General features: G+C 33.9%; 2 protein-coding genes across 2 annotated transcripts; one reads left to right on the top strand and one right to left on the bottom strand.

Annotated features, from left to right (window-relative positions):
- Positions 1-12: 12 nt before the first annotated feature.
- LOC113111454 (protein BCCIP homolog) lies at positions 13-4936 on the bottom strand. Its single transcript, XM_026276208.1, has 7 exons — positions 4756-4936; positions 4553-4627; positions 4354-4434; positions 3407-3496; positions 3148-3335; positions 1626-1791; positions 13-323 (listed from the first exon to the last, which is right to left on the bottom strand). The coding sequence occupies exons 1-7, from the start codon at positions 4903-4905 to the stop codon at positions 153-155; spliced, it is 921 nt and encodes a 306-aa protein (XP_026131993.1). The 5' UTR covers positions 4906-4936; the 3' UTR covers positions 13-152.
- Positions 4937-5797: 861 nt separating this feature from the next.
- LOC113111452 (WW domain-binding protein 2-like) lies at positions 5798-11614 on the top strand. Its single transcript, XM_026276205.1, has 8 exons — positions 5798-5856; positions 7014-7122; positions 7286-7421; positions 8323-8415; positions 8498-8650; positions 9297-9401; positions 9497-9573; positions 10470-11614. Exons 1-8 carry the CDS (start codon positions 5798-5800, stop codon positions 10515-10517), a joined length of 780 nt encoding a protein of 259 aa, XP_026131990.1. The 3' UTR covers positions 10518-11614.
- Positions 11615-11803: the final 189 nt, after the last annotated feature.

The following is an 11803-nucleotide window of genomic DNA, read 5'->3' as shown; positions in this document are numbered from 1 at the left end:
AAGACACTCCAGTCCTGTTTGGGTGGTTTATTTTCTGGGTAATTTCAACGGATTATGTACAGAAATAAATGTTTTCACTGGTTTGTGGCTGGTTTATACATTCAACCTGGGACATTAAACATCTCTTATCCAGAAGAAGAAGAGCTCAGTGTTCAGACGCTCAGATATTCAGTCATTTTATCGATGATGGCTCCCATCTTGTCCATCGGGATCACCATCACGGTGCGGAACGGTTTCATCGGTACGTCTTCGTAAGACCACTTTCCCGTCGCACAGGAGTCGGCCTCGTCCTGGACGCAGTAGCTGAACTTCAGCGTGGCTTGCTGCGAAACAACAAAATGTGTTGAAGGTCGAGCCAAAACAACACTTTTCTGTAGATTCACAGTGCTGTTATATTCAGGTTTCATACATTTAATAACGTCACGGATTTCTCGACTATTTACATTTAGCTCCGAAATATTTAATTGGGTAGAAACTTTCTGATTGCAATTTTTTACTGGAAAAACTGGAAAAGTCACTGAAATTCATTAGTCAAAGCCAGGGTTATTATAGTTAACAAATTAAAAGCATACAATTATTTACATGAAATAAACATTTTAGATAGTTTTTAAACATAAAAAAGCAAATAAAAGTTGCAAAACACCAGTGTTGAAATTTTAAGTAAAAATAATATTCAGTATTTGAAATTAAGTTAATTTTTATTTCAGCTTGTTGACAAATAAAATGTCAAAAACTGATAAACTTAAAAAAAAACAAAAAACACTTGACATTTACACACAAAAAAAATCTTTTAAATGGAACAAAAAAAGCAATATATTTAATATTAAATAATATTTTAAATTATAATATTTATTAATATAATTAAATATATATTTAAAATATATTATAATATTTGAGCTAGTTTTCAAACAAAAAGGAAAATAATAAAAAAATATATAACTAAATTTATATTTTTTTATTTTTTTATTTTTTACAAATTTTTATTTCAGCTAGTTACCAAATAAAATTTCTAAAACTGATTTAAATTCATAAAAACTGTTGACATTTAAACAAAATCTAATAAAAAAAGACAAGATAAACTTTAAAACAGAACAAAAAGCAAACATTAAAAACTAAATGCAAATATTATATATATATATATATATATATATATATATATATATATATATATATATATATATATATATATATATATATATCATTTTTTTTATATATATCCTTTGCAAAAAAAATGCATTACTGTTTCATCACTGACAATTAAACTTGTGTTAATCAGTAAAGTCAATTTTGAGGACATAGTGACTTCAATATACAGGTGCATCTCAATAAATTAGAAAGTCGTGGAAAAGTTCATTTATTTCAGTAATTCAACTCAAATTGTGAAACTCGTCTATTAAGTAAATTAAATGCACACCGACTGAAGTAGTTTAAGTCTTTGGTTATTTTAATTGTGATGCTTTTGGCTCACATTTAACAAAAACCCACTTCTACAAACAACTTCAGTCTGTGTGCATTAAATTAATTTAATACATGAGTTTCACAATTTGAGTTGAAATACTGAAATGTATTTGATTTATTGAGAAGCACCTGTGAGTCTAGATGTGAGAAGTGAGAGTTACACTGACCTCGTAGAAGAACTCCTCCTCGTCGTTCACGAACAGCAGCTCGTCTTTGGGTTGAGCTGCTCCGGATCTGCTCTTCTTCGCTGGTTTGCAGGTTTTACTGATCATCAAGCAGAAATGGCATTTACCGCTGGGTTTATTGGTCCTTTGTGCTTCGGCCATTTCCTTCCTGTGAAACCAGACCGCATGAATAACCATCAACACCTGCACTTAACTGTGTTCCTCAAACTCAGATCCATCTCAAACTAGCAAACTGAGAAATGTTTGGTTGTTTTTTATGGTGCAACAGTGTTCCTCAGTGTTCACAGGGATTGTGCACTGACTCACATCAGAGACACGTTACATAAGATCCTAATAAATCCAGGTGATGGCTGTCAGCTTCAGCCTGAAACAACACGATTATAACACGGAGACGTTCCTGCATCTTCCAGCACGAGTCTCTTCAATCAGTCACGCTGGAAAAACTGCCTTATGATGCTCATTTTAAGAAAGTGTGTTCATATTGTAATATAATTTCTTCAACTGATCATACACCTTTATCATTTTTTTAAACATTTGTTTTTCCTTTTCAATCACCATTTTAAGGAAAGACACGCCAGATGAAGAGATTAAAAAAAAAAATTAACCAATATATCATCATAATTTTCCATGTGACCGATTATCAGACGGAATAAGAATTTCAAACGTGTTTTTTTCATTATAAGTTTTTTTTTTTTTAATGTTTTGTTCAAATAGCCAAACGGGGCTTTATTTAACTAATGGACTAATTTACATACATTTTTGTCCAGCAAAAAAAAAAAAATAATAATAATTTGGGATAAATAAAGCCAGGTTTAATTATTTTTTTTTTTTTTTTTTTTTAGACAGGTTTTTACAGAGTGGATTTTAGATTTTTCTTTTTGTATTTCTTCACAAGTCAGAAATTATCAACAGCAAATAAACAAATAAATAAAGTCACCATGCTTTTAGCATTATTGAGATAATATTTTAAATTTTTATATTAATTTTTTTATTATTCTATTTTCATTTTAAAGCTTTAATACAAATTTGTTGTTTATTTTTAGTAGTAGTTTATGGTTATATACTTTTCTATTTAAGTTTTAGATTTTTAGTGCATTGGAGTAACCTAAATGAAAAAGATAAATATTTCCTAGGCAACTAGATAAATTAAAATAAATTTTTGAATAATATATATATATATATATATATATATATATATATATAAACTATATTTTGTATTTCTGTTTAAATAACCAAAATTTTTTTAGTTAACTGTATTCATTTATTTATGCATTTAATTATTTAAATACACATTTAACAAGTTATTTGCCTCTCCATACTGAACAACACATTATGAAATGCACAAAATCTCAAAACTGACTAGTGCTTAAAACAACAAAAACATCAACAATGTCTCTGCATGTGTTGTCTTGTCTTAAATGTGTAACCCTACCTATATTTGCACATGCCTACATGTATATCTCCAGAAGCACACCCTCTGGTGGTCAGAGCACTGAACACTTACTGAAGTTGTTTGTGCATGGGGAGGGCGATCTGTGGCGGGACGTTGACGAATCTCTCGCTCAGCAGCAGCCCGACAGATTGACCGTTACCCAGCAGCAGCTGCTCGAATCGCTCCTGAACATCCGGGGAGCTGCTTTTGGCACACTGCTCTAAAAGCATGTCCTTCAGCTGCTCCAGACACTCCACACCCTGATCAACACACACCAGACCATCAGACGGGACACACACATCTGATTCAGTATTGGGAGTATTGTTCTCACCTGTCTCTCGGTGAGGTTCACCATGCTGATGACCCCAAACACCTCGTCCGGGTCGCCCTCGTCATCGCTGTCCTCCGGTACCTCCGCTTGCTGGAGCAAAACACAGTAAACATACTTAAAAACATGCATTACAATCAAAATATAATAATTAAGGACATATACACTGTTCGTGTTCATTACATTTAATAATATATTATATCATACATATGGTGATTATCAGTGTATTTTAGAGCAGTTTTTTTTTTTTTTTTTAAATACCATGAACCCCAAATATATTAAACCCTCATGCTAAAAAATTCTAAAAATATATATTTTCCTGTACAAAAAAAAAAGTTGTATTTAATTAATGCATATTATAAATGTGAGTATATAGTTAGTGTCTTACATTGCTGCAATGTAATTTTTTCGTGTATATATATATTTTTTTTTTTCTATAAATAGTATTTTATTAATTCATTTATTTTGGATCTTAATTTAGTTTTTTTATCATCTGTATATTATTTTTGTCTCTCTACCATTCTCTTTAGCACTTCCTTGTGACACCTGGTTTGACAAAATAAATACATTTGTTTTAAGGTTTAATTACAAGTAATAATATACTGAAAAATACAGTTACACAATAAAAAATAAGGAACACATTTTTGCAAAAACAAAAAAACAAAAAAAACACTATTATTAGTTTCTAAAAGTTTAGTGTTGGTTTGCTTGTAATAAAAATGAATGGTTTAAAGTGCTTTTGCAACCAAGATCTGATATTTGATCATTAACTTAACTTATTATATTTCATAAAAAAAAAAAAATAATCCTTTTGTCCATTATTATAAATTATTAGCTGTTATAATGGTGGTTATCGGTCTATGATAATGTACAAAAGAGATAAATTACCATTAAAAAAATAAAAATAAATAATGAATAAAAAAAATAAGAAACCCATTTTTAAGTCTAACCCTGATGACGCTGCCGATGTGATTCTGCTGGATGATGACGTCAGTCAGATCAGATGTGTTCACGTGAGACTTCAGGAACAGCTGGAAAGACAAAAACATACATATTCTTAGGGATTTTTAATCTTTGTTGAAGTGCAAACTGAGCAGTGTAAGTTATATCTTCACGTTCAGTGCGGTTCAGACGTGAATGTCTCTGTACCTGCTGCAGAAGGGTTTTAATGCCGTGAAAGTCGTTGTCAGATATCGTGTGTGCCTCAAAGTCCACGATAACCTCCTTAACACAAATCAAAACACATACACTAAATGATCACACACACAAAAACACGTATATTAACACAGAGCCAGTCTGGCCTGCACATCACGACATCATTGGCTCCAGAAACAGTTAAAATCACAACTTACCTCGTTTATTTCTTCTTCTGAATTCTCATTGTCCTCTTCGCCAGAGTCTTCCAGACCCTCGTCCGAGCTTTCATCGCTGTCTTGAGGGTTTTGTCCCGTTTCAATAGCTCGCCTCTTCGCAGATGAAGCCATGTCGCTCTCTAACAGCATGCAGGAAACGGACACAAGTTCACGCAGAGCAACGTTTTGTGCTGTGCACATGGTAGGAAACTGAGGAGTCGTATCGGCCATGTTGGCTCAAACTAGGCGTACAAGGATACGCACAATACCTCCAGGTACAAGATCCAAAATGGCGTCTGTTTCAGATGACGATCTTCGAGAAGCAACAGATACCATATTTTACGCATGAGTGCTGTGTTAAAATGATTTATTATTTAGCAATGACACGGATTACATTCCAAACAATCATATTTGACCTACATAGAAATATAAGTATTCTTTATCGTAGTTTTAAGGACTACTGAAGCACTTTGTTATATTACAAAATAAAAGTCGATGCTGGCTGTTGGTGGGACACAGTGTTTGGTGTAAAGCATTACTTACTGTAATTGAATTATTTTCTTTAAATTGCTTTCTCTTAAAAAGTAATATGATGGATTTCTGTTATTTTCCCTGTAATTTAATTAGCATATACTGATGTAATTGCCTCAAATAAAATGTATATACAAAATAGAAATTGTTCCGAGTATAAACAGAACAGTTCCATATAAAATAGTTACAATTTAATGCTAAAATATAAGTTTTTCATGTTACCTTCTCTCTTTAAATCAGTGTGCTGGCCATTTCAAGAATAATTTATGCAATTGTATAATCTTTTTTGAAATAATTGATCTCTCTGTTTTAGAAAAAAAATATCATATTATGAGATTAAGACGATTCTTATTTTGATAAGTATTTATTTGTTATTTTGAGAAGGATCGGGAAATATCTCAAACCCGCTCATGACGTCATCGGGGCCGTGGCCTATGGCGGAAGTGCAGGTGGATCTTCGAGTTGAGCTCAATAAATTAAATTAATATTAAAAATCTAACAGTAATCAAGCATGGCCCTCAACAACAATCATTCTGAATCTGGAGGAGTTATCATCAACAACAGCGAAAGGTAAAGTCGCAGAATCAGACTCTCTGATTATTATTGCCTTTATTATTTATTTATTATTATTATTATTATTATTATTATTATTATTATTATTATTATTATTATTATTATTATTATTATTATTATTATTATTATATAAAGCTGGTACTGTCCTATTTCTGTCTACACGGATTTGTCCAAAACTTCCATATTGAATTAATTATTTTGTGTTATGTGTTTTTCTATTTCCATAATAAGAATAACATTGTCGCGTGGACCGTATATCACACCCATTTAATCATTTGCACTGTATTCAGACTAGTCTGCCTTTTATTTGTTTATTTTAAGTAACATTGTGTTTACACACTGTAAATGTTAATTTAATCTTATTAAGCAACTGATAAACACAGACTGATGAGTCCAGCAATGACATCATATCTCTAACATATCAACAAACCAGTAACAATCATCGGTAATAACCAATAATCATACAAGTACCAAAATAGATTTGATACCCTCTGATACAGTCTTTTTTTTAAGTTCTATTCTGCATCTTTTCTACATTACATTATCTTTATTTACTCTAAAATAAATCTCGGTATGCATTTATGTTATTCACACAAGAATGCTCCACAATGACAACAATACAATTTGTATTATTATTACTATTATTATTTCATAAATATTTTTCTTGTGTTTTAATATTATTATAGACTTTTTATTTAGAATCATTAATATTTTTTATCGTGAATTATTACACCATCGTAGTCAAATGTTCTTAGTGCTACATCTCATAATTGCAATAATAATAAATATAATGTTTAATATATTATTTTCTGCTTATTATTATTTCTAACATTTTTATGTTATTTATATATAATGATTTACTGTAACACTACAGACAAACAGAACTACAATTTATAATTATGCTAATAAAATACTAATAAATTTTAAAATAATTTATATTATTATAATTAATAATTAAAAAATGCTTATTGTTGTTGTTAGAGTTAGGAGCAGGGTTATAATAATATATATTATTATAGAAAATGCTCTTAAAACTAAAGCTTTCTTTTATACTGATGTTCTTTAAAAACTATAAACAGAAGTCTTCGTTCCTCGTCAGCTGTTCCTCGTTCATTATTTGTTGACTCTATTAAAGTGAATCTGTTTTCCCACAGTGTCTTGATGTCTTATGAGAATGTGGAGCTGGTGTTCAGTGATGCAGAACGCTTGCCAGAAGCCTTCAGAAAAAGCAAGAAGGGAAGCATCTACCTGACGCCTTACAGGGTACGTACTGTCCGTAACGCAAGAGAAGGAGTTCGATAATCATCTTATCTTTGAGTGGTGATGATGATGATGATGATAAGGACAGGGTCTCGTCTGTCTCCTGATTGCTCTTGTTCAGTGGTTTGTAAATAAACATGCTCATCATCTGTGGTTGGATGTTTAGATGATCTTCTTGACTAAAGGGAAGGACCCTCTGCAGTCGTTCATGATGCCGTTTTATCTTCTGAAGGGCTGTGAGGTCAAACAGCCGGTGCTCGGCGCCAACTACATCAACGGGACGATCAGCGCCGAGCCTGGAGGTAAAACACATAATGTTTATAATACAAATAATGCACAAATAATGCATACAAATAGACATACTACTGAAAATGATTATTGTGTCTGCTCACTTTTTAGTAATTCTTCAACAGATGTATATTGACATTTTTATTTTAGTCTATAATTCGATTAATTAATATCTTTGAATTGTTTATTTTAGAACTTTTTTCAGGGAATCGTGCAAATAATTGCAACTGATTCAATAAGTTCATGTAATTCATTCGAAACAGTTGACAGGCCTTTATATCGCACATCGTTGGTGTTAATATAATAATACATACAATACGTAATATGTGACTCTGGGCCACAAAACCAGTCATAAGGGTCAATTTCGGGAAATTGAGATTCATGCATCATCTGAAAGCTGAATATATAAGCTTTTATTGATGTATGGTTTGTAAGGGAGGACAATATTTGGCCGAGAGAATCTGGAATCTTAAGGTGCAAAAAAATCTAAATATTGTGAAAATAATCTCAATCTAAAGTTGTCCAAATCAAGTTCTTAGCAATGCATGTTACTAATTAAACATTAAGTTTTTATATATTTACAGTAAGATGTTAAAAAAAATATTTATAACAGATTTCTGGTATAAAAGAAAAATCAATAATTTTGTCCCATTCAATTTTTTTCGGCTATTGCTTCAAATATACCCCAGACTTAAGACTGCTGCATTTATATAATATTATGCATTAATGTAAAAAAACAATAATAATGGTGTTCAGTTTTGTATTACATGTTAACATCTTGGACTTGAAGTACTCTGATCCGAATCATGATCCTCCTCAAGTTTTCATTTGAATAATCTGGTCCTTGGAAGAAAGTAACAATGCACTCGTGCATGGAGTTAAAATATACTCTGCATGTTTCCATCGCTGCTGCAGGCGGCTGGGAAGGCTCTGCAACCTTCAAGTTGATTTTTGTTGCCGGAGGAGCGATCGAGTTTGGACAGTACATGCTACAGGTGGCAGCACAGGGTACGTCTTTTATATGTATATAATGTTTTAGCATTAGATTTGATGTGGAAGCATTACCTTCAGTCGCTCTCTTTCATTTCAGCATCCAGAGGGCAACCAGTGACTGTCAATTACGGCTGTCCTCACATTGCAAACGGGGCGTACGCTTACCCTCCTCCTCCTCCGTCTGCTAACGGCATGTATTCGGCCGCTCCTCCTCCGCCTGGATACGCTTACCCTGGACCTCCACCTCCAGGTTCACTGCTACACAGTGCTGACATTTAACTCTTTCCCGTCTTTAAAAGAAAGCGCTTCCCTGCCATTGACGAGTTTTTACAGCTTTTCGTGTTTCCGCTGTTATACACTAGGGGGCGCTATTACGATACACATTTTCTTAACGAGTACAAAACCTCCCAAACAAAAAAAAAACTAGACGGAGAAATGAGTGCTCTCTTATATTAACAGATGCATATGAGAAATAATGCGACCATCAGCAAGACACAGCATATAAATGAAAAATTCACAATGTTACAGAGTAAAATGCTGATCCAGGAAGTGGAATATGTCTGTGCAAGCTGTGTTTATGAAAACAATTTACTGGATTTATGCTTCGATAATCGTACTGAATATTATCCAGATGTAGTTTTTGATAAAAATGTGTTTTTTTGGATCAAAAAAGAATGCTTTAAGCTAGAATAAAAAATATTTTTTGTTTAAATGTAGAGGCTCTGATCTTAATTTTGATGTATTGCATGTTCAAATATTCATGCAGCAGAATATACTGGAGTCCATCAAATTTTTACCAACTTGTGGTGACTTCAACTTTTTTTTTTTTTTATGCTGGTGGGGAAAGAGTTAAACTTGTATTCAGACACTGATCTGCTGTTATCTGTGTCCTCTAGGTGGATTTTACCCCAGCGCTCCTGGCTTTGACGAACCAGCAGCCTACATGCCTCCTCCGCCATACACCGCTCCTCCGGACCCAGATCTGCCCAGAAGCGCCGCAGGTGTGAGCCACAACTGAGTTTTATACGTCAAGTCACTGTTTAACTGGTTAACTCAGGCAGCCTTTTATATAAACGGACTGTATTTGTTGTTCTAGCTGAAGCAAAAGCAGCTGAAGCTGCAGCGAGTTCCAGCGCGACTACGTTTGCTCCGACACGGGTCTACCTGCCCGAGGTCAGTTAACCGACTTCGTTTAACTTCCATCACCAGGTCCATCCTGTTAACCAAGTTTACTCTCTTAAATTCCAAATAAAACCAGGTTTAACCTGTTAACCCAATCCATATACAACAGTTCATGTGTAGCTAATTTAAACTTGTTCAAATCTATATATAAACTGGTCAAACTAGTTAACCGAGTGTTTCCTGTTAACCAAGTCCACGTTTAACTGGTTTACCAAGTCTATCCTGGTAACAAATTCCAAATAATCATCAGGTTCGACCTGCTAACCAAGTTAAGTTATGAAAAAGTTCATGCATACTGTATTTTTCCGGACTATAAGTCGCACTTTTTTTCATAGTTTGGCTGGTCCTGCGACTTATAGTCAGGTGCGACTTATTTATCAAAATTTATTTGACATGAACCAAGAGAAAACATTACCGTCTACAGCCTCCAGAGGGCGCTCTATGCTGCTCTGTTCTCCTGTAGTTTACACTGAACACATAGAGCGCCCTCTCGTGGCTGGAGACGGTAATGTTTTCTCTTGGTTCTTGGTTCTAAAGAAATGCGACTTATATTCCAGTGCGATTTATATGTTTTTTCCCTCGTCATGATGTAGTTTTGGAATGATGCGACGCATGGTCCGAAAAAATACTGTAGTTAACTGTAATCCATATACTTATTAAAGTCCACCTACTGTGCATTGCAAATATTAACAAACATAATGTACCAAGATCCAAACAACTACATCCTGTAATATATCACCCAAGTTCGGCCTATTTACCAAGTTCATGTATTGTAAAGCTCATGCAACCTAGTTAAACACGTTAAAGAGTTTAATACAACCAGGTCGAACCTGTAGAGTTTCATCAAAGGCAAAAAGTAACTAGAGAATATTGTTTTTATTCTGAAGGACAAGCCTCCACCGTACTCTCCACCTGAAGACAACAAGAACCAGTAGATGTGTCACATCCTCTCCTCTCTTCCCCTCACCATCTCCAGTTAACACGACCTGGCCTGTGTAGAGGGAGACGAGAGAGACACATGAATGAATTCACAGCTGGTGAACGAGAGGGAGCCGACTGTTAGCTTTCTAACCGACAGTAAATGAATGAGCTTTTCTAAATATGAAAATGAGTTTATTTAGGAGACATGTATGAGTGATTGTGTATAGATCGAGGTTTGAAGTATTTTGCTAGTTGCACAAGAGTTAACGTTGACGTTCACATTAATAGTGCTTTCAGTTGTTGTTCATTCTCGATTGCTGCATCTAACGTAATCTGAATGAAGAGCGTTGGTTGTTGCCACTCAGCTGTTACTCAACACTCAAGCAGTCGCTTAAATCTTTGAAAAGAAACGCAAATCAAATGCGGACGCCCTTTACTAGACATTCTGTTGAATGCATGAGGAACGTAGAAAATAAAAAGTAGCTGAAAAAGTAAAAAATGTAGTTGAGTTTGTATCTTCGTCACATTTGAAGAAATATAGCATTCGATCAGTGAATGGGTGCCGTCAGAACGAGAGTCCCAACAGCTGATAAAAACATCACAATAATCCTCAAGTGCATTTTCAGCCATTATTCATATTGAGGTGAACTATTCCTCTAACTATAACATTTACATGCCACTGTACAAGTCTGTTTTATACAAGAGTTCTGGTTCTTGATTCTGATTGGACGGGCTGTTAGTCTGCTGTTGATTCCACTTTGGCTTCTTTTGCAATCATTTTTATTGCAGGAGCAAAAACCAAGTCATCAAATCAACTGAGCATTATCTACAATCACCTTCACGAACACTACATGAAGCACATCTGATGTATTTTGCAGTGTTTTTTAGTCCTGGCATCTCTGTCTCTGTTGCATGCAGCTGTTAGATTAAAGATGCACTTTAACCCTACGTGCACCTTCAGTCTCTCGGACAGAGTTTATAGATTCTTTTTTTTTTTCCCTTAATTTATTTAACTATACATTTAATCATTTACGCATGGTCTTGACTGTATCTTGTTATTCAAAGTGTATTTTATTAAAGTAACCCTGTACAGGTGGAACAATGCATTTCATTTATGGACGTCTTTTGTCTTCATTATTCCCGATGTACATGATGACCAGGTTTCCGAAAGCAGACAAATGTCAAGATGAGTTCACATTCTTCGGTAAAAGTCTCTCAGGAAGTTCAAAATCATGTCAGTATTCCCAAAGGATGTGCTTTTCCAGCCCTGATGTCTTGTGCAAATTAAAATATTCAAACA

The sequence above is a fragment of the Carassius auratus genome, chromosome 12 (genome assembly GCF_003368295.1).
Source record: "Carassius auratus strain Wakin chromosome 12, ASM336829v1, whole genome shotgun sequence".
In the NCBI taxonomy this organism is placed as follows: domain Eukaryota; kingdom Metazoa; phylum Chordata; class Actinopteri; order Cypriniformes; family Cyprinidae; genus Carassius; species Carassius auratus.
This window is presented reverse-complemented; position numbering and strand designations above follow the sequence as displayed.